General features: G+C 34.1%; 1 protein-coding gene, 1 non-coding gene and 1 pseudogene across 2 annotated transcripts; 2 read left to right on the top strand and 1 right to left on the bottom strand.

The window, feature by feature from the left end:
- The first annotated feature begins 11239 nt into the window (after positions 1–11239).
- Positions 11240–23231, top strand: LOC148166095 (luciferin 4-monooxygenase-like; annotated as a pseudogene).
- Positions 16386–17472, top strand: LOC148166096 (uncharacterized). The gene is made up of 5 exons (XM_088049432.1): positions 16386–16568; positions 16616–16879; positions 16947–17054; positions 17105–17185; positions 17236–17472. The coding sequence occupies exons 1-5, from the start codon at positions 16422–16424 to the stop codon at positions 17470–17472; spliced, it is 837 nt and encodes a 278-aa protein (XP_087905558.1). The 5' UTR covers positions 16386–16421.
- Positions 23232–23577: 346 nt separating the features above from the next.
- On the bottom strand, positions 23578–23661 carry TRNAL-CAA (transfer RNA leucine (anticodon CAA)). The gene has a single exon. It is a non-coding gene; the product is annotated as a tRNA-Leu (tRNA).
- Between the last annotated feature and the right edge of the window lie 4061 nt (positions 23662–27722).

Here is a 27722-nt window from a genome sequence, read left to right on the forward strand (position 1 = left end):
TTTTACCAAGATTCAACGGCTGAATTGCAAGAAAACAGCAGAATTCTGCACGAAATCATCAAAATTCTTACAGAAAACCGCATATTTCGATGCAAAACGACGATTTCTCGCTGATTTTCGTTGTTTTCTGTCTTGAATTCGCAAAGAAGAGCACGAAATCTACAAAATCATGACTTTTTACCAAGATTCAACGGCTGAATTGCAAGAAAACAGCAGAATTCTGCACGAAATCATCAAAATTCTTACAGAAAACCGCATATTTCGATGCAAAACGACGATTTCTCGCCGATTTTTGTCGTTTTCTGGCTTGAATTCGCAAAGAAGAGCACGAAATCTACAAAAGCATCACTTTTTACCAAGATTCAACAGCTGAATTGCAAGAAAACAGCAGAATTCTGCACGAAATCATCAAAATTCTTGGAGAAAACCGCATATTTCGAAGAAAACGACGATTTCTCGCCGATTTTCGTTGTTTTCTGGCTTGAATTCGCAAAGAAGAGAACGAAATCTACAAAATCATGACTTTTTACCAAGATTCAACGGCTGAATTGCAAGAAAACAGCAGAATTCTGCACGAAATCATCAAAATTCTTAGAGAAAACCGCATATTTCGATGCAAAACGACGATTTCTCGCTGATTTTCGTTGTTTTCTGGCTTGAATTCGCAAAAAAGAGCATGACATCTACTAAATCATCACTTTTTACCAAGATTCAACGGCCGAATTTCAAGAAAACAGCAGAATTCTGCACGAAATCATCAAAATTCTTACAGAAAACCGCATATTTCGATGCAAAACGACGATTTCTCGAAGATTTTCGATGTTTTCTGGCTTGAATTCGCAAAGAAGAGCACGAAATCTACAATATCATGACTTTTTACCAAGATTCAACGGCTGAAATGCAAGAAAACAGCAGAATTCTGCACAAATCATCAAAATTCTCGCAGAAAACCGCATATTTCGATGCAAAACGACGATTTCTCGCCGATTTTCGTTGTTTTCTAGCTTGAATTCGCAAAGAAGAGTACGAAGTCTACAAAATCATCACTTTATACCAAGATTCAACGGCTGAAATGCAAGAAAACAGCAGAATTCTGCACGAAATCATCAAAATTCTCACAGAAAACCGCATTTTTCGATGCTAAACGACGATTTCTCGAAGATTTTCGTTGTTTTCTGGCTTGAATTCGCAAAGAAGAGCACGAAATCTACAAAATCATGACTTTTTACCAAGATTCAACGGCTGAATTGCAAGAAAACAGCAGAATTCTGCACGAAATCATCAAAATTCTTACAGAAAACCGCATATTTCGATGCAAAACGACGATTTCTCGCTGATTTTCGTTGTTTTCTATCTTGAATTCGCAAAGAAGAGCACGAAATCTACAAAATCATGACATTTTACCAAGATTCAACGGCTGAATTGCAAGAAAACAGCAGAATTTTGCACGAAATCATCAAAATTCTTACAGAAAACCGCATATTTCGATGCAAAACGACGATTTCTCGCCGATTTTTGTTGTTTTCTGGCTTGAATTCGCAAACAAGAGCACGAAATCTACAAAAGCATCACTTTTTACCAAGATTCAACAGCTGAATTGCAAGAAAACAGCAGAATTCTGCACGAAATCATCAAAATTCTTAGAGAAAACCGCATATTTCGATGCAAAACGACGATTTCTCGCTGATTTTCGTTCTTTTCTATATTGAATTCGCAAAGAAGAGCACGAAGTCTACAAAATCATGACTTTTTACCAAGATTCAACGGCTGAATTGCAAGAAAACAGCAGAATTCTTCACGAAATCATCAAAATTCTTACAGAAAACTGCATATTTCGAAGAAAACGACGATTTCTCGCCGATTTTCGTTGTTTTCTGGCTTGAATTCGCAAAGAAGAGCACGAAATCTACAAAATCATGACTTTTTACCAAGATTCAACGGCTGAATTGCAAGAAAACAGCAGAATTCTGCACGAAATCATCAAAATTCTTACAGAAAACCGCATATTTCGATGCAAAACGACGATTTCTCGAAGATTTTCGTTATTTTCTGGCTTGAATTCGCAAAGAAGGGCACGAAATCTACAAAATCATGACTTTTTACCAAGATTCAACGGCTGAATTGCAAGAAAACAGCAGAATTCTGCACGAAATCATCAAAATTCTTACAGAAAACCGCATATTTCGATGCAAAACGACGATTTCTCGAAGATTTTCGTTGTTTTCTGGCTTGAATTCGCAAAGAAGAGCACGAAATCTACAAAATCATGACTTTTTACCAAGATTGAACGGCTGAGTTGCAAGAAAACAGCAGAATTCTGCACGAAATCATCAAAATTCTTACAGAAAACCGCATATTTCGAAGAAAACGACGATTTCTCGCCGATTTTCGTTGTTTTCTGGCTTAAATTCGCAAAGAAGAGAACGAAATCTACAAAATCATGACTTTTTACCAAGATTCAACGGCTGAATTGCAAGAAAACAGCAGAATTCTGCACGAAATCATCAAGATTCTTAGAGAAAACCGCATATTTCGATGCAAAACGACGATTTCTCGCTGATTTTCGTTGTTTTCTATCTTACATTCGCAAAGAAGAGCACGCAATCTACAAAATGATGACTTTTTAACAAGATTCAACAGCTGAATTGCAAGAAAACAGCAGAATTCTGCACGAAATCATCAAAATTCTTGCAGAAAACCGCATATTTCGATGCAAAACGACGATTTCTCGCCGATTTTCGTTGTTTTCTGGCTTGAATTCGCGAAGAAGAGTACGAAATCTACAAAATCATCACTTTTTACCAAGACTCAACGGCTGAATTGCAAGAAAACAGCAGAATTCTGCACGAAATCATCAAAATTCTTACAGAAAACCGCATATTTCGATGCAAAACGACGATTTCTCGAAGATTTTCGTTATTTTCTGGCTTGAATTCGCAAAGAAGGGCACGAAATCTACAAAATCATGACTTTTTAACAAAATTCAACGGCTGAATTGCAAGAAAACAGCAGAATTCTGCACGAAATCATCAAAATTCTTGCAGAAAACCGCATATTTCGATGCAAAACGACGATTTCTCGCCGATTTTCGTTGATTTCTGGCTTGAATTCGCAAAGAAGAGTACGAAATCTACAAAATCATCACTTTTTACCAAGATTCAACGGCTGAATTGCAAGAAAACAGCAGAATTCTGCACGAAATCTTCAAAATTCTTAGAGAAAACCGCATATTTCGATGCAAAACAACGATTTCTCGCCGATTTTCGTTGTTTTCTGGCTTGAGTTCGCAAAAAAGAGCATGACATCTACTAAATCATCACTTTTTACCAAGATTCAACGGCCGAATTTCAAGAAAACAGCAGAATTCTGCACGAAATCATCAAAATTCTTACAGAAAACCGCATATTTCGATGCAAAACGACGATTTCTCGAAGATTTTCGTTGTTTTCTGGCTTGAATTCGCAAAGAAGAGCACGAAATCTACAATATCATGACTTTTTACCAAGATTCAACGGCTGAAATGCAAGAAAACAGCAGAATTCTGCACAAAATCATCAAAATTCTCGCAGAAAACCGCATATTTCGATGCAAAACGACGATTTCTCGCCGATTTTCGTTGTTTTCTAGCTTGAATTCGCAAAGAAGAGTACGAAGTCTACAAAATCATCACTTTTTACCAAGATTCAACGGCTGAAATGCAAGAAAACAGCAGAATTCTGCACGAAATCATCAAAATTCTTACAGAAAACCGCATATTTCGATGCAAAACGACGATTTCTCGCTGATTTTTTCTATCTTGAATTCGCAAAGAAGAGCACGAAATCTACAAAATCATGACATTTTACCAAGATTCAACGGCTGAATTGCAAGAAAACAGCAGAATCTTGCACGAAATCATCAAAATTCTTACAGAAAACCGCATATTTCGATGCAAAACGACGATTTCTCGCCGATTTTTGTTGTTTTCTGGCTTGAATTCGCAAAGAAGAGCACGAAATCTACAAAAGCATCACTTTTTACCAAGATTCAACAGCTGAATTGCAAGAAAACAGCAGAATTTTGCACGAAATCATCAAAATTCTTAGAGAAAACCGCATATTTCGATGCAAAACGACGATTTCTCGCTGATTTTCGTTCTTTTCTATATTGAATTCGCAAAGAAGAGCACGAAGTCTACAAAATCATGACTTTTTACCAAGATTCAACGGCTGAATTGCAAGAAAACAGCAGAATTCTTCACGAATTCATCAAAATTCTTACAGAAAACCGCATATTTCGAAGAAAACGACGATTTCTCGCCGATTTTCGTTGTTTTCTGGCTTGAATTCGCAAAGAAGAGCACGAAATCTACAAAATCATGACTTTTTACCAAGATTCAACGGCTGAATTGCAAGAAAACAGCAGAATTCTGCACGAAATCATCAAAATTCTTACAGAAAACCGCATATTTCGATGCAAAACGACGATTTCTCGAAGATTTTCGTTATTTTCTGGCTTGAATTCGCAAAGAAGGGCACGAAATCTACAAAATCATGACTTTTTACCAAGATTCAACGGCTGAATTGCAAGAAAACAGCAGAATTCTGCACGAAATCATCAAAATTCTTACAGAAAACCGCATATTTCGATGCAAAACGACGATTTCTCGAAGATTTTCGTTGTTTTCTGGCTTGAATTCGCAAAGAAGAGCACGAAATCTACAAAATCATGACTTTTAACCAAGATTCAACGGCTGAATTGCAAGAAAACAGAATAATTCTGCACGAAATCATCAAAATTCTTACAGAAAACCGCATATTTCGAAGAAAACGACGATTTCTCGCCGATTTTCGTTGTTTTCTGGCTTGAATTCGCAAAGAAGAGAACGAAATCTACAAAATCATGACTTTTTACCAAGATTCAACGGCTAAATTGCAAGAAAACCGCAGAGTTCTGCACGAAATCATCAAGATTCTTAGAGAAAACCGCATATTTCGATGCAAAACGACGATTTCTCGCTGATTTTCGTTGTTTTCTATCTTGCATTCGCAAAGAAGAGCACGCAATCTACAAAATGATGACTTTTTAACAAGATTCAACAGCTGAATTGCAAGAAAACAGCAGAATTCTGCACGAAATCATCAAAATTCTTGCAGAAAACCGCATATTTCGATGCAAAACGACGATTTCTCGCCGATTTTCGTTGTTTTCTGGCTTGAATTCGCGAAGAAGAGTACGAAATCTACAAAATCATCACTTTTTACCAAGACTCAACGGCTGAATTGCAAGAAAACAGCAGAATTCTGCACAAAATCTTCAAAATTCTTAGAGAAAACCGCATATTTCGATGCAAAACAACGATTTCTCGCCGATTTTCGTTGTTTTCTGGCTTGAATTCGCAAAAAAGGGCACAAAATCTACTAAATCATCACTTTTTACCAAGATTCAACGGCCGAATTTCAAGAAAACAGCAGAATTCTGCACGAAATCATCAAAATTCTTACAGAAAACCGCATATTTCGATGCAAAACGACGATTTCTCGCTGATTTTCGTTGTTTTCTATCTTGAATTCGCAAAGAAGAGCACGAAACCTACAAAATCATGACTTTTTACCAAGATTCAACGGCTGAATTGCAAGAAAACAGCAGAATTCTGCACGAAATCATCAAAATTCTTACAGAAAACCGCATATTTCGAAGAAAACGACGATTTCTCGCCGATTTTCGTTGTTTTCTGGCTTGAATTCGCAAAGAAGAGCACGAAATCTACAAAATCATGACTTTTTAACAAGATTCAACGGCTGAATTGCAAGAAAACAGCAGAATTCTGCACGAAATCATCAAAATTCTTACAGAAAACCGCATATTTCGATGCAAAACGACGATTTCTCAAAGATTTTCGTTGTTTTCTGGCTTGAATTCGCAAAGAGGAGCACGAAATCTACAAAATCATGACTTTTTACCAAGATTCAACGGCTGAATTGCAAGAAAACAGCAGAATTCTGCACGAAATCGTCAAAATTCTTAGAGAAAACCGCATATTTCGATGCAAAACGACGATTTCTCGCTGATTTTCGTTGTTTTCTATCTTGCATTCGCAAAGAAGAGCACGAAATCTACAAAATCATGACTTTTTAACAAGATTCAACGGCTGAATTGCAAGAAAACAGCAGAATTCTGCACGAAATCATCAAAATTCTTGCAGAAAACCGCATATTTCGATGCAAAACGACGATTTCTCGCCGATTTTCGTTGTTTTCTGGCTTGAATTCGCAAAGAAGAGTACGAAATCTACAAAATCATCACATTTTACCAAGATTCAACGGCTGAATTGCAAGAAAACAGCAGAATTCTGCACGAAATTTTCAAAATTCTTAGAGAAAACCGCATATTTCGATGCAAAACGACGATTTCTCGCCGATTTTCGTTGTTTTCTGGCTTGAATTCGCAAAGAAGAGTACGAAATCTACAAAATCATCACTTTTTACCAAGATTCAACAGCTGAATTGCTAGAAAACAGCAGAATTCTGCACGAAATCGTCAAAATTCTTAGAGAAAACCCCATATTTCGATGCAAAACGACGATTTCTCGCCGATTTTCGTTGTTTTCTGGCTTGAATTCGCAAAAAAGAGCACGACATCTACTAAATCATCACTTTTTACCAAGATTCAACGGCCGAATTTCAAGAAAACAGCAGAATTCTGCACGAAATCATCAAAATTCTTACAGAAAACCGCATGTTTCGATGCAAAACGACGATTTCTCGCCGATTTTCGTTGTTTTCTGGCTTGAATTCGCAAAGAAGAGCACGAAATCTACAAAGTCATCACTTTTTACCAAGATTCAACAGCTGAATTGCAAGAAAACAGCAGAATTCTGCACGAAATTATCAAAATTCTTACAGAAAACCGCATATTTCGATGCAAAACGACGATTTCTCGCTGATTTTCGTTGTTATCTATCTTGAATTCGCAAAGAAGAGCACGAAATCTACAAAATCATGACTTTTTACCAAGATTCAACGGCTGAATTGCAAGAAAACAGCAGAATTCTGCACGAAATCATCAAAATTCTTACAGAAAACCGCATATTTCGATGCAAAACGACGATTTCTCGCCGATTTTCGTTGTTTTCTGGCTTGAGTTCGCAAAGAAGAAGACGAAATCTACAAAATCATCACTTTTTACCAAGATTCAACGGCTGAATTGCAAGAAAACAGCAGAATTCTGCACGAAATCGTCAAAATTCTTAGAGAAAACCCCATATTTCGATGCAAAACGACGATTTCTCGCCGATTTTCGTTGTTTTCTGGCTTGAATTCGCAAAAAAAAGGACGACATCTACTAAATCATCATTTTTTACCAAGATTCAACGGCCGAATTTCAAGAAAACAGCAGAATTCTACACGAAATCATCAAAATTCTTACAGAAAACCGCATATTTCGATGCAAAACGACGATTTCTCGCCGATTTTCGTTGTTTTCTGGCTTGAATTTGCAAAGAAGAGCACGAAATCTACAAAATCATGACTTTTTACCAAGATTCAACGGCTGAATTGCAAGAAAACAGCAGAATTCTGCACAAAATCATCAAAATTCTTACAGAAAACCGCATATTTCGATGCAAAACGACGATTTCTCGCTGATTTTCGTTGTTATCTATCTTGAATTCGCAAAGAAGAGCACGAAATCTACAAAATCATGACTTTTTACCAAGATTCAACGGCTGAATTGCAAGAAAACAGCAGAATTCTGCACGAAATCATCAAAATTCTTACAGAAAACCGCATATTTCGATGCAAAACGACGATTTCTCGCCGATTTTCGTTGATTTCTGGCTTGAATTCGCAAAGAAGAGCACGAAATCTACAAAATCATCACTTTTCACCAACATTCAACGGCTGATTTGCAAGAAAACAACAGAAATCTGCACGAAATTATCAAAATTCTTAGAGAAATCCGCATATTTCGATGCAAATCGACGATTTCTCGCTGATTTTCGTTGTTTCCTGGCTTGAATTCGCAAAGAAAAGCTCGAAATCTACAAAACCATCACTTTTAATCAAGATTTCACGGCTGAATTTCAAGAAAACAGCAGAAATCTGCACGAAATCATCAAAAATTTTAGAGAAATCCGCATATTTCGTTGCAAAACGACGACTTCTGCCTAATTTTCATTGTTTTCTGGCTTGATTTCGCAAAAAAAGGCTCGAAATCTACAAAACCATCATTTTAAATCAAGATTTCACGGCTGAATTGCAAGAAAACAGCAGAAATCTGTACGAAATCATCAAAATTCAGCTCAAAATCTACAAAACCATCACTTTTAATCAAGACTTAACGACTGAATTGCAAGAAAACAGCAGAAATCTGCACGAAATCATCGAAATTCTTAGAGAAATCCGCATATTTCGAAGCAAAACGACGATTTCCCGCTGATTTTCGTTGTTTTCTGGCTTGAATTCGCAAAGAAGAGCACGAAATCTACAAAATCACCAACTTTTATCAAAATTTAACGGCTAAATTGCAAGAAAACTGCAGAAATTTGCACGAAATCATCAAAATTCTTAGATCTTAGAGAAAGCTTATTTCGATGGAAAGCGACGATTTCTCGCTAATTTTCGCCGTTTTCTGGCTTGAATTTGCAAAAAAGAGCTCGAAATATACAAAATCACCAATTTTTATCAAGGTTTAACGGCTGAATTGCAAGAAAACTGCACGAAATCATCAAAAATCTTAGAGAAATCCGCATATTTCGATGCAAAACGACGATTTCTCGCTGATTTTCGTTGCTTTCTGGTTTGAATTCGCAAAGAAAAGCTCGAAATCTACAAAACCATCACTTTTAATCAAAATTTCACGGCTGAATTGCAAGAAAACTGCAGAAATCTGCACGAAATCATCAAAATTCTTAGAGGAATCCGCATATTTCGATGCAAAACGACGATTTTTCGCTGATTTTTGATGTTTTCTAGCCTGAGTTTGCAAAGAAGAGCTCGAAATATACAAAATCACCAATTTTTATCAAGGTTTAACGGCTGAATTGCAAGAAATCTGCACGAAATCATCAAAATTCTTAGAGAAATTTGCATATTTCGATGCAAAGCGACAATTTCTCGCTAATTTTCGATGTTTTCTGGCTTGAATTCGCAACGAAGAGCACAAAATCAACAAAACCATCACTTTTAATCAAGATTTAACGGCTGAATTGAAAGAAAACAGCAGAAATCTGCACGAAATCATCAAAATTCTTAGAGGAATCCGCATATTTCCATGCAAAACGACAATTTTTCGCTGATTTTTGATGTTTTCAAGCTGGAATTTGCAAAGAAAAGCTTGAAATCAACAAAACCATCACTTTTTATCAGGATTCAACGGCTGATTTGCAAGAAAAGAGCAGAAGTCTGCGCAAAATCATCAAAACTCTTAGAGAAATCCGCATATTTCGATGCAAAACGACGATTTCTCGCCGATTTTCGTTGTTTTCTGGCTTGAATTTGCAAAGAAGAACACGAAATCTACAAAACCATCACTTTTAATCAAAATTTAACAGCTAATTTGCAAGAAAACTGCAGAAATCTGCACGTAATCATCAAAATTCTTAAAGAAATCCGCATATTTCGATGCAAAGCGACGATGTTTCGCCGATTTTCGTTGTTTACTGGCTTGAATTTGCAAAGAAGAGCACAAAATCTACAAAACCATCACTTCTAATCAAGATTTATCGGTTACATTGCAAGAAAACAGCAGAAATCTGCACGAAATCATAAAAATTTTTAGAGAAATCCGCATATTTTAATGCAAAACGACGATTTCTCTCCGATTTTCGTTGTTTTCTGGCTTGAATTCGCAAAGAAAGGCTCGAAATCTACAAAACCATCACTTTTAATCAAAATTGAACAACAGAATTGCAAGAAAACAGCAGAATTCTGCACGAAATCATCAAAATTCGTAGAGAAAACCGCATATTTCGATGCAAAACGACGATTTCTCGCTAATTTTCATTGTTTTCTGGCTTGCTTTCGCAAGAAAAAGTTCGAAATCTACAAAACCATCACTTTTAATCAAGATTTCACGGCTGAATTGCAAGAAAACAGCAGAAATCTGCACGAAATCATTAGAATTCAGCTCGAAATCTACAAAACCATTACTTTTAATCAAGACTTAACGTCTGAATTGCAAGAAAACAGTAGAAATCTGCACGAAATCATCGAAATTCTTAGAGAAATCCGTATATTTCGAAGCAAAACGACGATTTCTCGCTGATTCTCGTTGTTTTCTGGCTTGAATTCGCAAAGAAGAGCACGAAATCTACAAAATCGTCACTTTTCACTAAGATTCAACGGCTAAATTGCAAGAAAACAGTAGAAATCTCCACGAAATGATCAAAATTCTTAGAGAAATCCGCATATTTCGATGCAAAACGACGATTTCTCGCAGATTTTTGTTGTTTTATTGCGTGAATTTGCAAAGAAGAGTACGAAATCTTCAAAATCACCAACTTTTATCAAGATTTAACAAGTAAATTGCAAGAAAAGTGCGGAAATTTGCACGAAATCATCAAAATTCTTAGATCTTAGAGAAAGCTTATTTCGATGGAAAGCGACGATTTCTCGCTAATTTTCGCCGTTTTCTGGCTTGAATTTGCAAAAAAGAGCTCGAAATATACAAAATCACCAATTTTTATCAAGGTTTAACGGCTGAATTGCAAGAAAACTGCAAACATTTTCTAGGACCTCAGTTTTTGAGATATATGACAACTCAATATAATCACTTATTTCTAATTAAATGATCTTTTAGATGAAGGAAAATATAAAAAAAAAGAAACAATTTTTTTCTTGTTTATTTGTCTCGAAAACGGTTAACTGAAGATTTTTTGTTACTCTGCTACCGATATTTATGTGAAAATTGTTAACAATTTATTACAACGATATGACTTTTGGTCAATTTTTATTAAATTTTTGTTAAAAAAAATGCGCCAACTTACCTTATATCGAAAAAATTATAGAATAGAAAAATTCTAAAATTTTTTTAATTTGGTATGCTAAAATAACAACAAAATTTTTATTTTCCGAAAACAAGCACAAACGAAAATTAAAAAAAAGTGAATTAAAAGTGTTTTATTTTTAACTTACGTGTTTTTTGTATCTTTTCATTGTTACTATGATCTCTGACAACTGTAATCTGGAATCAGTTACGATCATCGAATATAATTTAGACTAGCTTCAAATTCTCAGTCTCAATTAAATAGAAATTTGAAATGATTTTAACTAACACAAAAAACTTTTTTGTAGAATTACGAAATGTTTTAACTTTTTTGTCGGTCAGTGTAATTAATGATTCAATCTAATATAGACTCTACAATAAATAAACAAAAACAATTTACCAAAAAAAGCGCCTTTTTTCTTACAAGAAAATACTAAAAACAATTTTATAAAATGGAAAGAACTATAGTTATTTAACAAACAAATTTGTTAATAAGAGCGGTTAATAATTGAGCGATTTTAGCGAAATTAAAGTTAGTAACAAAACTTTTTCGGTGATCGAATCTTGAAAAAATTATTTTTAAATTTTTTAAATAAGTAGTAGGTTTTGGATTTGTGATGCATATATACTCGAGGTTCTACTGTAATATCTGTATTTATCTGTAATATCTAAAATAACCCACTTATACTAGAAATAATTATTGTTATTACAAGTTTTTAATGCTTTTAACACAATTTTTTTCTTAACAACCTTTCAGAACAAGTTAAACATTTTTATTTTCTTGTTTTCATTATAAGAAGAAAACACTCAGTTGAACAACAACTGTTACCATCCCAACATATCTGCAACGATTTTAGAAGGTCCTAATGACTCTGAACGCCTCTCTAGAACGTCGCTTGGTGTAATATTTTATACCGAATTAAAAAAATGGGCTTCTGATAGGATTGCTATTGTTAGTGGCTCTCTTGCATCTTCTGCTTTCAGCATTAACAAAATCGCTTGTAGGTTGACACAAGCGAAGAGATAACTTATGGAGATTTCCTGCGATTGTCAGTGAAACTGACGAAGAAACTTCAGAAAAAAAGGAGACGTTATTACCATAGTTTGTCAAAATCGTTGGAAATGTTTGGCGATTGTTGTTGCTATCTTTTATATCGGTGTTGTGGTGATTCAACTGAATCATTTTTATACTGCGGGTATGTTTGATGTAGCTTCATTAATTAATTATAGTAAATTATTTCATGCATTCAAAATAGCTATTTTACGGACTCATTTAAGTTATTTATGAAAACATGAACATTAAGATGTATCTAATGCTTATATGTACTTCATAATAGTGATGTTACAAATAATTCATAATAGCATAGTTGCTTTTAATCCATATTAATTAAAGTATCAGTATCAGTTACTTTTCATCAAGGCGACTTTTCGTACACCTGTTTTCTATGAATTAAATCAATCACCGAAGTTTTAAGAAACGAATCAAAGTAAACACCAGTTTTAATTGGAAATGATAACATTTTATTATTTTACAGTAATTTGAGAAATTAACTAGTAAGTAGATCTTTAAGATCTAAATATGCGGATTTTTCTAAAAATTTTGATGATTTCGTGCAGATTTCTGCTAGTTTCTTATAATTCAAGCGTTAAATTTTGATAAAAATTGGTGGTTTTGTAGATTTCGAGCTCTTCTTTGCGAATTCAAGCCAGAAAACGGCGAAAATCAGCGAGAAATCGTCGTTTTGCATCGAAATAAGAGGATTTCTCTAAGAATTTTGATGATTTCGTCAGATTTCTGCTGTTTTCTTGTAATTCAGCTTGTAATAACCCAAAAGGCCCACCAAAAAGACATTAACATGCACACAAAACATATTTAAAAATGGCGCTAAATGACCGCGAAATTTAAAATCTAAAATTTGGCTGTGATCGTCAAAAACGGTTAGGACCTACGTTGTGTTTGAGAAAAACAAAATTACTAAAGAAAATTTAGAAAACGGACCTCGGTTCTTTAGTGTAACGGGCAAAAGCGACACAAACGGAAGAGTGAAATAAAACAACAAATGGGTTGGAGAGCTGTATTAGTGTAGTGTAGTGTAGTTAGTGACTTAGAATGGAAAATGAAAAACTAGTCATGCAACGACCGTTAGACCCGTAGTAAGTGTGTTTAGTCAAAACGTACGAAACTCGTTTACAGTCATGAAAAAAAGCAAAAAACAACATTTACATGAACACCACCACTCATTACAAGACTGGCTGGACTAAAAACCCAGTGGGATAAAAACCTAGCCTTCACAGTCAACTACTAAGCTACCCATAATCCTTGATCTTTTCAAAAACTATTACAAAGATTACAATGATTTGAACAAGAAAATTACAATTATGAAAAGCGTAGTAACGTGTCTGTACGATTTGTTTTGGATTTGCGAGAAATTTGAATTGAATTGCAAGTTGATTGTCGTATTGCGGTTTGCCTGCCTCTTCTTCTCAGTTTTCGTCCACCATAGCACATTAGATCATCATCACATCTTTGGAATTTTCGGATAATAAAATACACCCGGGACTGGGTTTACGGGCGACGGCGTTTCCGGGCGAACCCGGCCGACTAGCACCCGCAACACTCCACTTTGGGAGTACCTCAAAGGCCTCTAGTCAGAATACGGACACCCGAAAAGATAAAGCGTTTGAATTTGCCGCTGAAAACCGAACGACCAATGACACTCATTCCCTCCACATTCTCACTCTCGCGGGAAGCAAAAGACGGTTTTAGCAATCACACTCTAATATCGACCGAGGATCATTACGATAAATCACCTAAATCAAAGTCCCGCGTGGTATCGGCTGAAACAGACAAGACATACATATGACGACTTGGGCCCTCTTCTTCTTTCTTCATTTCTTAAACGACAAAAAAAAGAACAAGAATTTTTGAATCGCGGCATCGTACGACACGTTACAGTTTGTCGGAAAATATAGAAAATAAGATACAGCAACGTTTTAAGACGCGCTCAAAATGCCCCCCCGTTCCGTATCTTCCGCTAGGCGGGCGGGTGGCGATGTCACTTCCGCCCCACGGCGGCGGTACTTTTAAATTCAAATCGTGCGATTACAAGCTGTTGAATCTTGATAAAAATTTGTTGTTTAGTAGATTTTGAGTTCTTCTTTGCGAATTTAAGCTAGAAAACAGCAAAAATCAGCGAGAAATCGACGTTTTACATGGAAATATGCGGATTTCTCTAAGAATTTTGACGATTTCGTCAGATTTCTGCAATTTTCTTGTAATTCAGCCGTTGACTCTTGATAAAAATTTGTGGTTTTGTAGATTTTGAGATCTTCTTTGCGAATTCGAGCCAGAAAACATCGAAAATCAGCAAGAAATCGTCGTTTTGCTTTAAAATATGCAAAATTTTTTTTAAAATTTGATGATTACGTGCAGATTTCTGCTAGTTTCTTATAATTCAGCCGTTGGATCTTAATAAAAATTGGTGGTTTTGTAGATTTCGAGCTTTTCTTTGCGAATTCAAGCCAGAAAACGGCGAAAATCAGCGAGAAATCGTCGTTTTGCATGGAAATATGCGGATTTCTCTAAAAATTTTGACGATTTCGTCAGATTTCTGCTGTTTTCTTGTAATTCAGCCGTTGAATCTTGATAAAAATTTGTGGTTTTGTAGATTTTGAGTTCTTCTTTGCGAATTCAAGCCAGAAAACGGCGGAAATCAGCGAGAAATTGTCGTTTTGCATCGAAATATGCGGATTTGTCTAAAAAATTTGATGATTTCGTGCAGATTTCTGCTGTTTTCTTGCAATTCAGCCGTTGAATCTTGATAAAAATTGGTGATTTTGTAGATTTCGACCTCTTCTTTGTGAATTCAAGCCAGAAAACGGCAAAAATCAGCGAGAAATCGTCGTTTTGCATCGAAGTATGCAGGTGTCTCTAAGAATTTTGATGATTTCGTGCAGAATTCTGCTGTTTTTTTGCAATTCAGCCGTTAAATCTTGATAAAAAGTGATTATCAAAATTACAATTTATTCCCCAAACACCAAATTTGACAAAAAATGCTGACGCGCGTTTCGATAGCAATGCTATCATCATCAGAGCGATGATTAAACTTTATCAGTTTTTTTATCAGTTTAATCATCGCTCTGATGATGTTAGCATTGCTATCGAAACGCGCGTCAGCATTTTTTGTCAAATTTGGTGTTTAGGAAATAAATTGTAATTTTGATAATTTGTCAACAACACCAAGAATTGATCCAATAAATTTTCTTTGGATAAAAAGTGATGATTTTGTAGATTTCGTGCTCTTCTTTGCGAATTCAAGCCAGAAAACATCGAAAATCAGCGAGAAATCGTCGTTTTGCATCAATATAAGCGGATTTCTCTAAGAATCTTGATGATTTCGTGCAGATTTTTGCTGTTTTCTTGCAATTCAGCTGTTAAATCTTGATTAGAAGTAATGGTTTTATAGATTTCGAACTATTCTTGGCGAATTCAAGCCAGAAAACATCGAAAATCAGCGAGAAATCGTCGTGTTGCATCGAAATAAGCGGATTTCTCTGAGAATGTGTTTATTTTGAACGTGAGGTTTAAAGTCCAGCATGTGTCCAAGTTTTGGGACTGTAGGAAAAATTGAGTATTGGGTTGAACCTCCTAGTGATATTTTTTGGTTTGTTAAGGTTGTTTAGAAGTAAGGAGGGGATAGACGAGAGTGGGGGAGACTTCCCTATGGTTATACATTGGGCATTGCCGTGTTTGCTTCTTTATCTAAGGTGTTTGTATTCACTCGAATGCATAGCTCCAATGTTAATTATCACATAATTTTTATCTTTACGTTCAAATATTTTGCTCAGAAATCCCCAAATGATGATGATCTTGGTATTGATCGATGCGGAATACTTCAAGGAATGTGCGGCTTATTTTTCAAAAAAAGTTTAATGTAACGAAAAGATCTATCGCGAGTTGATTGCGAGGACAACTAAGGGCCAGTTTCATAATCGGACCTTAAAAGCGCCTTTAACAAAAGGCACCTTTACGCTAACTGCTCCTTTAAAGCGAACCCCTGTTTCATAAACGGTGACAGATGAATTTTTAACTAAAAGCGCGTTTAGGGGAAATCACATTCTAAACTATACTAAAATAGGGAGTTTTGTGTTAATATTCGTGTAATCAGCCGGGAATTTCAAAAATTGTGTTCGAAGGTAAGTGTCAAGAATAAGTGAATAAATTTGTGGTAGGTACGTACGTGTTTGAGCATATAGTTTTGGAATAATAAATTTATGGTAAACTAGTTTAAAATGTTGGGACATTTTATGGAAGGATGAAAGATTTTAGGCCGAATGGTCAACATCTGGAGTGAAAATGCGAGGGATTTTTAGGTATTTTGGAATAGTTTTATAGACGGTCAGTCAGTATAGACGAAACGTTCAACTAAACAACAACATTTTCAATTGACTGAAAGATGAATTCGTGTGCTTTTTCCACTCCTCTGCGAAAACGTTCCACCAATTTTTCCAAAGAGGAAGAATTAATATTGTTAGAAGAAGTGGATAAATTGAAGGCGATAGTGGAATGTAAAATGTCCAATAAAGTGACAATTCAAGAAAAGGTAAATAATAATTTTACAAGTTCAAATTTTATAATTTTTGTTTGTAGTATGAAGCTTGGAGCAGCATTGAGTTAAATTTTAACTCCAAAACAAATACTATGCGAACTTTGGATCAATTAAAAGCCAAATATGAAAACTTAAAAACCAAGGCCAGGAAAAGCGCTGCCCAAAACAAAACGTTTTATAAAAAAACGGGCGGAGGACCGTCGCAAGCAGAAAATAGTGATCCCGTGACAGAATCAGTTTTAAATATCATAAGTGCAAAAACTGTGTTTGGTTTACAAAATAGTTTTGATTGTGATGCAGACCAAGTAAGCATTTCTATTAAACATTATTGTTTTGAAATATGATTACTATTGTTCTATGTACTTTTTATAGGAGATAAACATGTTGCCACTACAAAAAAAAAGCGGTCGTCAAGTCAATGAAAAAATTGTGGAACCAAACCTAGATCCTAGTAGCAGCGTCGTGCTGGATGCAGTAAGAGTATACTAATTATGCATTTATTTAAAATTTTATATTTTACGACATTTAAGGATCAAGAAATTTTAGAATTTGAGATGGGTTCCGAAGAACCGAAACCAGCAAGTTCTGCAAGTACAAAAAGAACAAACAATGTGAGTATTTCATAACAGTAGACACCAAATTTATAAACTTATTGTTTTAGTGGAGCAGTTATACCCCCAACAAATTAAAAGAACCTGTGTCAAAAAAATTACGACCTACCGTGCTTAATCCTGTTATCACTGCGAAGGAGGAATATTATAAAGTAAAGACGGCGCTGCTAAAGTTCGAATTGGAAGATAGAAAAGAATGGGCTGAGAGAGAAAAAGAAGAACATGAATTAAAGATTATGTTATTACGTCAACAATTGGAACAGTCAAAAAATAAACTCAATAATTAATTTGTAAACTTGTAAATAAAATATTAATTAATTCACAAATTTGCAAAATGCTGATTAATTAGTAATTGACGAGCTTGTCGTCCACTGACACCATCTCTTTCCGCTTGAGGTAGATCGTCCTCCCCCCCTATTATTTCATTATCATTTAACCATTCTTCTGGTATTTCTTCATTCATATCAATGGCAATATTGTGAAGAACTGCAGTTGCTGTTATAATATCCATAGCTTTTTCCACAGACATTCTTATTCCCATTGACAGTATAGGAAAACGTCTTTTCCAAACCCCATATTGGCGCTCGACAACATTTCTCATCCTAATGATACTTTCATTGTAGAGACTTTCAGCCGGAGTATTTACTTCATGGAGCTTTGTCATTAAATAGTTTTTTAATGTGTAACCACTATCGCCAACCAATATATACTTTTGCCTCAAATTGTCTTTTTAATGAACAGTTGTTAAAAATTGTTTGATCATGTGTTGATCCCGGCCAACGCGCAACAATGTTCCTAATTTTTAAATTGGCATCTGCCACAGTTTGAACATTTAATGCAAAGAAATTTTTTCTGCTTCAAAATACTTCAGGATCTTCTCCTCCAGGTGACTGTATTTTAATTAACGTGCAATCAATTGCACGGGGAAATCGTGCAATTTTATAAAAGTTCAATGCCATTGCTTGCATTTCTTGCATATTGATATACATTTTTATGTATTGGGCTCGTAAGGATGCAAGTGCTTCAAAAACTTTTGTCACTATACGGCTGGCTGATGCTTTAGATACCCCCATAAAGTCCGTCATTGCAATTAAAAAACTGCCAGTAGCAAAAAAACGAAGTGTTAATAACAGCTGCATCATTGCAGATATGCTGCCCCCACTAAAAATAATTCAATTATAAATAATAAATAGATTGAAAGAGTATGTAGTTACCGGTTGGTTCTAGGCGATATTAGATGTTCAATTTGTGCTAACAAATTGAAGAATGTAGGTTTTGTTAACCGAAACCGTTCGAAAAAATCTAAATCATCATATTCCTCCACCGCATTTCTCCTTTTTTTGTGTAACTTTGGTCGTCTTACGAATAAAAACACTTCATCTTCTCATGATGAACTTTCCGAAGTCGATGACAGCATATTTAAAATGTAATTTAATGTCTACTTAGCAAACAACTAGTAGATCAGAACAACTGAGAAAATAATACACAAACTTCTAGGTACATGAAAATGCGACTATTTTTTGAGGTTAGAATTGGTTTAAAGGCGCCTTTTAGAAGTTAAATGATCGATGTCGGCCCTTTAAGTTAAAGGAGGATTTAAAGTAACGTTTAAGATTATGAAACAAAATTTTTGAGTTAAAAGTCCCTTTAAGCTAAAGGAGCTTTTAAATTAGATTATGAAACTGGCCGTAACTCTCTCCATTTACACTGTAGTGAAGCGGTTCAAATTACGCAACTTTACGATTTTTTTACTCCTTTAATAAGCTCCCAATTGACTTGAAATTTTACAGAGACATAGCTCAATTAGTTCACTATGTATGCCCTTAATTTCAATTTTTTCTCATTATTCGTGATTTTCTTCTAAACAACCTTAAGGCGAGTGCCAAGACATTTTTCTTATGGAGAATCCCATGTAAAGTATCGTCTAAATATTTCGCTTATTTTTGGATGTATCAGTTTCGTTCTTATTCTCAACTGCTTGTATTTACATTTTCTTCTAAAACTAAGTATCAAACATTGGAAAAAACATTTAATTTAAAAGTTAAAGGACTTGAAAATTCGATAATTTAGGGGTAGTTTTACGAATAGAAGTTTATGTCCGATTTTTGTGAATTTTTAAACTTAGAATTAGTAAAGAATACTTTCAAAATCACTTTCCCGCTAAATTTAAATCGATATCATTAAAATTGGTCTAGTTATGAGTGAGATAAACTAAAAAATTTTCAATCGAAGCTCTGAACTTTGCAGATAATTTACGACTAGGTTGATTTATAAGCGTACCCTCATTTGCGGTTTCTTGACCAGCTTTAGAAGTTGTAAATCAAGGGATTTCTTCTAAAATTTTTACCTGCTTGTTTCGCACAGAGGATAATAAAATGGTTACAATTAGAAGAGCGTTATTAAAAGTGCTAATAAGTACAAGCACAACGAAGTTTCATAATGCTTGATGTATGAAATTATAGAAACAACTATGTAGTATGAAAATTCATTTACTTTATAGTCATGTTTTCAACTAAAGTCTTTCAATGACACACGAATTAATTTCTCGACTATTTCACGGTGTTGGACGTAAAATTTAGAAAATGAAATTTAATAAAATGGTAATTTATTATTATTTTTCTTATTACTTATTTTATTATTTATGTTTATTTTTTTCTTATTTCACCAGAATTTAAAAGTTCATCAATGAATAAAAAATGTTGAACGAAACAAAATTGTTTTGAATGGTATGACTCTATGGAGCAACCTGACCGGATGCAATTTACCTGATGTTTGTAATATTGGATTAGGGTTTATCTAAGAAACTGACCGGAGTTTTACTAGGTGATGACAATTTCTTTCATTTTGCCGCCGGCCGGTTCAACTTTTACTGAAAAACCCACTAAATCTTGTTCCTTTGAGAACAATATAAATTTTTTTTGGGAGAATAAAAAGGTTGACTTCTGGTAACTAGAAAAAAATGGAACATACATTGTAAATTCAAATCATAATTGGTATTACCAAATCCAAGGGCAGTTAAGAATAACACGAAAAAAAATGTGTATTTTGGATGTTTGGTTTGGACAAGAAAGTGATATGAAATATGAATATATTTATGAAGACACAACTTTTTGGAAAAAGAATGGAACCAAAATTGATTAAGTTTTATTTTGATCACATGTTGCTGGAATTAATTGACTCTAGGAAACAAAGATTGTCTATTCCGATCCGCCGTCATTGAGTTTGTATTACCTATGTATTAGTTAATTGTCAATATTGTAAATAAGTACCTATTATGTAAATACCACTTTTCTTATAAATACTTATTGACATGTACATACTATACACATTATTATACTATGTATTATGTATCTTTTGAGTATACCTTCATACCAAATACGTATCTATTTGAAAACAAATAAAATTAAACATAAAACAGATAAGTTTAGTTTTTTTTAGAAAATTTCTGTTTGGCATTCTAATATTAAATAATACTTTAATCTATTTATTATTTGACTAGTTAAATTACTTTTTGAACAACGCACTAATGTACTTACAATTTTAAAATAAAATTTTTTGATTCATATTATTTTACCCATGAAGAAGTATTTCTACCAGACAGAGGCAAAATAAGCATTTATCATTTTACAATCACTTTACGATAGCATAGTAAGAGGTGTTGTAAACAGAGGTACCGCTTGACAACCTTCCCGATGTGACAGCTCAGCTCGAATTCTGACCAGCGACGAGTCTTGGCACTCGCCTTAAGTCGCATGGATCGTCTTGTTTGTTTACAGTTAACCGAAATGACAGAAACAAACGCAATGTGGAGAAATTATTTGATTTTTCTCAAAATTTGGACAAAAATCGTTAATGTGTTATATGTTTATTTGATCGTTATATGCAGAGCTCTTTTTGATTAAACGATGGATCTTAAAAAAATCACAATTTTTTGTTAAACTACAAGAACTAATTTACAAAAGTGATGGAAATTTGATTCAATGAAAATTAGTACCGTATGAGCAACAAAATTTTAGATAATAGGAGGCCATGAAAAACAAATGAATTTGTCTTTGATTGTCTAAACTAAGCCGTCAAAATTTGACAGTTCTCGGCATGGCATCTTTGGATGGTGATTATTTTATTATGGTATGGATTGGTGTGCAGTTATTTGAAGAAATCGGGGGCGTGCATCGTAGCAATGGTTCTGGCAGAACAAGAAATTCAAAGGACCGAAGACATCAAACATTCAAGCACATATGATTGGGTATGACAACAAAAGCCGACATACGTTTCCAAAACAAAAATTTGTAGACAGCCATCCTTTATCTAAAGTTTTTTTGCTCATATGGTACTTGTTTTATAAACAGGATGTTCAAAAAATGACGGAAGAATTCTTCAATACGTTGTGTATAAACGCCTAAGGAATTTCAAAAAAAATATTAAAAAAATCTTTTTTGTCTGTCACAGTAATAGCTAATTTACATTCGAGGAACTGTAATCAATCCAGTCATTATACTAGTTATTAATGGAGTTTATTTATAGTTGCAACATTTACATTAAATAAAAAGTAAATCATCGGTGTGTTCATAACAAGCAAAAACTATATTGATTCGTTTTGATTGGTAATTAGTGCTTGGTGTTTAAAATAACACCATTTCCCAACAAATATTATTAGATAAATTAAATAGGCCTTGATAATATCTACAATCAACAACTTATGAGAATGCGAAAAAATTGTCGTATTTTTGCTTTTACAGGTGAACTAAAACACTTTTTATCGATCTGTCGGCCAGTGGTGATCTTCTGCTCGTCAAAAACGCTAAAAAATCTTCTTCCTCTCAAAGACGAATTGTTTTTTCCTCCTCACATTATAAACTACGACAATATTGATGATTTCGTTGCCAACATCTGTGACGATGTCCATTTCACCCCTGTTGAGTTAAACCCCGATGAAAGCGTCGCTTTCATTTTAACTTCTTCAGGAACAACAGGGTTACCAAAATGCGTCCAACTCACTCATGCCAACTTTCGCATTACCATGCTTTAGGCGCATGAGGAGACTTGTCTAGATATTAACAAAACTGAATCTATAATCGGATTCTTGCCATTTTTCCACATTTTTGGCAACGGTGTTGCTTTAGCAACTCTTCTGTATGAAGGAAGACTGTCTATTTTGGAGCAGTTTGCTCCCGAGATTTTCCTACAAACTCTTCAAGATCAGAAAGTCACGAAATTATTTGTAGTACCACCGATTCTTCTGTTTTTGATCAAACATCCAATGGTGCAAAAATACGATCTATCTTCAATCAACGATGTGGTAGTTGGAGCTGCACCCTTCACCAAGGAACTGGAGGAGATGAGTGAAAAGAAGTTGAAAGTTAAGAGTGTCCGTCAGATTTACGGATTGACTGAGCTCACTAGGGGTGGTACCATCACTCCAAAAAACATAAGAAGACCCGGATCCACGGGGAAAGTCAGCACAAACCATTTTATTAAAGTGTGTGATGACAGTGGTAAAATCTTACCATCGAGAGAAGTTGGGGAGTTGTGTATTAAAGGTGATGGAGTTATGAAGGGTTATTTGGGGAACCAAGTTAAGACAACCAGTCTGTTCGATGAGGAGGGTTTTGTGAAGACTGGGGATTTGGGGTACTATGACAACGAAGGATACTTCTACATCATTGATCGCTTGAAGAAAATCATCAAGTACAAGGACTTCCAGGTCTTTTTTCTAGGTGTCTCCGAGCGAGTTGGAGGCTCTTTTGATTCAACACGAAGCAGTGAAAGATGTGGGGGTTGTCGGGAAACCCGATGAATTCGCCGGAGAATTACCTATGGCTTTTGTTGCTAAACAGCCCGGCAAGGATGTCACAGAAGAGGAATTGATTCAATACGTTTGTGGTAATTGCACTGAGCATTAAATTTCGGATTATTTATAAAATCTTGCTTTGCAGAAAACTTGTCTGTCCACAAACATCGGCATGGTGGTGTTAGGTTCTTAGACGAGATTCCTAAGACTTCAAGTGGAAAAATTTTGAAAAGAAAGTTGAGGGAGATGGTGTGAGGGTTTTCTTTTAATTTTGTAGATTTTATAGAAATACAGGACCTTCTTAAGGAAGTGATCATTATTCAAGAAAGTCCTGGTCCTACTAATAAAATTTATTGTTTGGTGAACAGCAATCTTTTAGAAAAGCCTCTAGTTGCCAACACGGGGCGACACAAATCTGAATTTCAAGAAATTCTGCGTAATTGAGTATAAAAGCATTAATCAATGTTCAATAACACCTTGCTCACCAGAGTGTGAAAATTCTTCCAGTGCAGATTGAATCGATTAGAGAAATATTTTGAGATTGACATATTTTCTTGCTTTGTTGTTTATCTTATCAGATAACAATAATATTGCAAAAAACTGTCAGGTGTAGGGTTCGAACCTACGCTCTCTTTCGAGAACCAGAACTTGAATCTGGCGCCTTAGACCGCTCGGCCAACCCGACATTTTAGTACCAAATAAAACAACTTAATAAAAACTGCGAATTTTTGGTTTCAGCTAATCAAAAATGGATTTTAAATGATATCTAAGATAGATGAGAAAATGCGATAGAAATAAGAATTCTCTGAAAGAAAAACGTAGAATGGCGGTTCATATTAAAAACAGGTCCAGCAGGCTGACCTTTTATATAAGAAACATTGTCAACTAATTTAGTTTTTGTCATTCGATATAATCACATGTTGATGTCAGTCGCTAAAATAACCGTGCTAAAGATGCAAAAACGGAAGAGACAGTGTTTATCGTTCTGAAGGTTGTTTTTGCTATTTTTTTCTTAAATTGTTTCCATACTTTTTCTTGTTTTATCTTACTGTTTGTTCTTGCTCTTGACAATTGGTATTTTTCGTATTTTTCTATATTTGTATTTGCGAGGTATTTTTTTATTATTTGTCTCTTGTCTTTTATTTCTAATTTTTCGTTGTTTGTCTACTAACACTAATAATATTTTTTTACTATTTTTCCTCTCTTTGTATAGATTCTGATTGAAGTATCGTCAGAAAATCTCTTTAATTTGTGATTCTTTCGATACCTCTTTCGTTATTGTTTATGCTCTTTACCTAGTCCCACATTTCTTAATTGTTTATATTGACTTTTCGTTTCAAAAAAAATTTTTTTTTCGCGGATAAAATAAAAATTTCCACTTTGTGAAAATAAAAATTTTTAACTCTAGAAGTTTTTACGCTGTGACAATGAAATTTACGGATGTTACTAGTTTGTACCTACTTATCAACTCTCTCAAATTAGAACGTTGTAGATCGAAAGACACAGTTTTTAGACTTTTTTGTTTCGCAAATGAACTAAAAACTTTCAATTTTTCGAAAATCAAAATTTGTAACTCTGTAAGTTTTTACGCCACGGCAATGAAATTTGAGGAGGTTACTAGTTCGCATCTACTTATCAACTCCCCCAAATTTGAACGTTGTAGAGCAAAAGACACAGTTTTTAGAATTTTTGATTTAAATGAACTAAAATTTCCCAATTTTTCGAAAATAAAAATTTGTAACTCTGGACGTTTTTATGACACAAATAAAATTTAGGGAAGTTAGTAGTTTGAATGTACTTGTTAAATCTCCCAAATTTGAACGTTGTAGAGCAAAAGACACAGTTTTTAGAATTTTTGATTTGAATGAATTAAAATTTTCCAATTTTTCGAAAATAAAAATTTGTTACTCTGGACGTTCTTATGCCAAGGAAATGCAATTTACGCAGTTTAGTAGTTTGAATCTACTTGTTAAATCTCCTAAAATTAAACGTGGAAGAGCAAAAGACGCAGTTTTTAGAATTTTTTATTTAAATGAACTAAAATTTTTCAATTTTTGAAATTAAAAATTTGTAACTCTGGAAGTTTTTACGCCCTAGCAATAAAATTTAGGGAGGTTACTAGCTTGGATCTACTTATCAACTCCCCCAAATTTGAACGTTGTAGATCAAAAGACCCAGTTTTTAGAATTTTTGATTTAAACGAACTAAAATTTTCCAATTTTTGAAAATAAAAATTCATAATTCTGGACGTTTTTATGCCACGGAAATAAAATTTAGGAAGGTTACTAGTTTGAATCTACTTGTCAAATCCCCCAAATTTGAACGTTGTAGAGCAAAAGACACAGTTTTTAAAATTATTGATTTAAATGAAGTAAAATTTTCCAATTTTTCGAAAATAAAAATTTGTAACTCTGGACGTTCTTATGCCAAGGAAATGAAATTTACGCAGTTTAGTAGTTTGAATCCACTTGTTAAATCTTCCAAAATTAAACGTTGTAGAGCAAAAGACGCAGTTTTTAGAATTTTTTATTTTGCAGATGAACTTAAATTTCCAATTTTTGAAATTAAAAATTTGTAACTCTGGAAGTTTTTACGCCACAGTAATAAAATGTATGAAGATTACTAGTTCGCATCTACTTATCAACTCCCCCAAATTTGAACGTTGTAGAGCAAAAGACACAGTTTTTAGAATTTTTGATTTAAATGAACATAAATTTCCAATTTTTAAAATTAAAAATTTGTAACTCTGGAAGTTTTACCGCCACGGCAATAAAATTTAGGGAGGTTAGTAGTACTTGTTAAATCTCCCGAAATTGAACGTTGTAGAGCAAAAGACGCAGCTTTTAGAATTTTTTATTTAAGTGAACTAAATTTTTTCAATTTGTTACATCTTGTTAAATCTCCCAAAATTGAACGTGGTAGAGCTAAAGAAAGCGGTGTAAAATTTTTGTCCGTTTTCAAAATAAAAATTTCTAAAAATTTTGGAATTTTGCACAATTGCTAAAGTATAGAATATTACCTGCAAAAATTTTTCTTTTAAGATTAAAATTGCCAACCTGACGAAATTTAATAGAAACCGGTGGAAATATTTGGTCTGTACTCAAAATGAAAATTTATACGCTCTTAAATCTATTGTTAATTTTTAATTTGACTAATGTTTTGGTAGAACAAAACTATAATGGCTTAGCACACCTGTTTTCACGTTTCCTGTCTTTTTATCTAGATTAAATTGCGTAGCTTCTTGTGAACCTTTCCCAACTTTCTAGGGTTTGGGTTTTCCCAATGATCTAAATTGCCGTATATCATACAATGATAACAGATTCTATAAATTATGGAATTTAAAAAAGTATTGTGTTTTATCACTGTTAGATTGTTTAAGGCAATTGATGTTAAAAATTATTAGTGTGACACTGAAGTGAATTTGGTATTAATTAATTGGTGTTAATTATCTTCAAATTCCATATTTTTCGTTGGACATGTACGAATGGAAATTCAAAATTGTTTTGAAACCATCTAAAGAGGTAATTTAATATGATTCAGGTATAGGACAGCATAGTAGAGATTTTTTCTATTTTTTGGTTTTTAATCAAATAAATTAGATAAATAAACAGAAGGAACAATGGAAGAAGAAGCTAACACCACTGTTTCCACACCGGACGTTTTTTGTAGGGAAACTGTAAGTCAAAACTTCAATTTTCAGTTCTTTTTTGTAATAAAAATTTAAAGATGCATTTAAAAAACACCACTTTACAGGCTCTGGATGATATTATAAATTACAAAAATGTGATCACTGCTAACACTGTTCTAAATTTACTGGAAGATGACTCTACTGACTTCAAAATACGATCATATGACCATAATTTTGGTATTTTCCACCATCTAATTATAGAAACAAATAAAGTAAAGTGTGCGATTCAGCTCAAACGTTCTATACAAACCGAAATGGAATTAGATCAGTTTGCTGATAACGGTGATATCAGTATTAAAAACTATTTGCAATTATTTCAAGATAAGAAAAGAATTTTTTCCGATTATAAGATAATTTTATTTACAAATCGTACTTTTGACTCCGAAATTGGAAAAACTATAAAAATCTGTAACAACGAAATTGAGCTAACAATTTCCAAATGTTTCAATGCTATTCCGTTTCTTCGCACTTCAAGTTGCTTTCAGTTTAAAACCCATTCGAATCTTTCAAAAGATTCTGAGACTTTTTTTGAAAATTTCTTCGCTTGTACGAACGGAGAGGGTGAGGCAACATTGCAAAAGAATTTTTGTGCACGAATGAAGAAATTTTCGTCCAGACACGAAGTGGCTGAACAATTTTTGATTTTTTTTTCAAATTCGAGTTTCGTAGAAAAATCAATGGTAAAACAACTCCTGGCCTTGTATTTAGTGTCACCGTTTCTTCATCCTCTATTATTTGATGGCAATGAAACAAATAATGAAATTTTGCAAGCAGCAATGTCAAAGTTTGTCGTCACGGTTTTTCATGAAAAATCCATCGAACGCTTACTAAACTTACCGGACCAAAGAATAAGTCATTTGGACACTGAGCACGCAAACGCGATTAAGAAAAATTACCACTTAACGGAAAACAACGAGGATTATACAAAATTACTGTGGATTTTGGACGGATTTCCTCTAATCCTAGACGAAAACCCAGAAGTTCGTACAGCGATTGGGTTGTGTCCCAACAAAAACTTCATTTTACTGACGAGTAGCTTGAGCGGTTTCGAAAATATC

Source organism: Gnatocerus cornutus, unplaced genomic scaffold, assembly GCF_029298725.1.
Source record: "Gnatocerus cornutus isolate USDA-ARS CGAHR unplaced genomic scaffold, icGnaCorn1.1 ctg00000025.1, whole genome shotgun sequence".
NCBI lineage: Eukaryota > Metazoa > Arthropoda > Insecta > Coleoptera > Tenebrionidae > Gnatocerus > Gnatocerus cornutus.

What these genes read in the sequence shown, in the direction of transcription:
- LOC148166096 (XM_088049432.1), top strand. Translation starts at nt 16,422, where the DNA reads ATGAATTCGTGTGCTTTTTCCACTCCTCTGCGAAAACGTTCCACCAAT. An exon ending in TCGTGCTGGATGCAGTAAGA is followed by an intron (nt 17,055 to 17,104) that starts GTATACTAATTA and finishes ACGACATTTAAG; the next exon opens with GATCAAGAAATTTTAGAATT. An exon ending in GTACAAAAAGAACAAACAAT is followed by an intron (nt 17,186 to 17,235) that starts GTGAGTATTTCA and finishes TTATTGTTTTAG; the next exon opens with TGGAGCAGTTATACCCCCAA.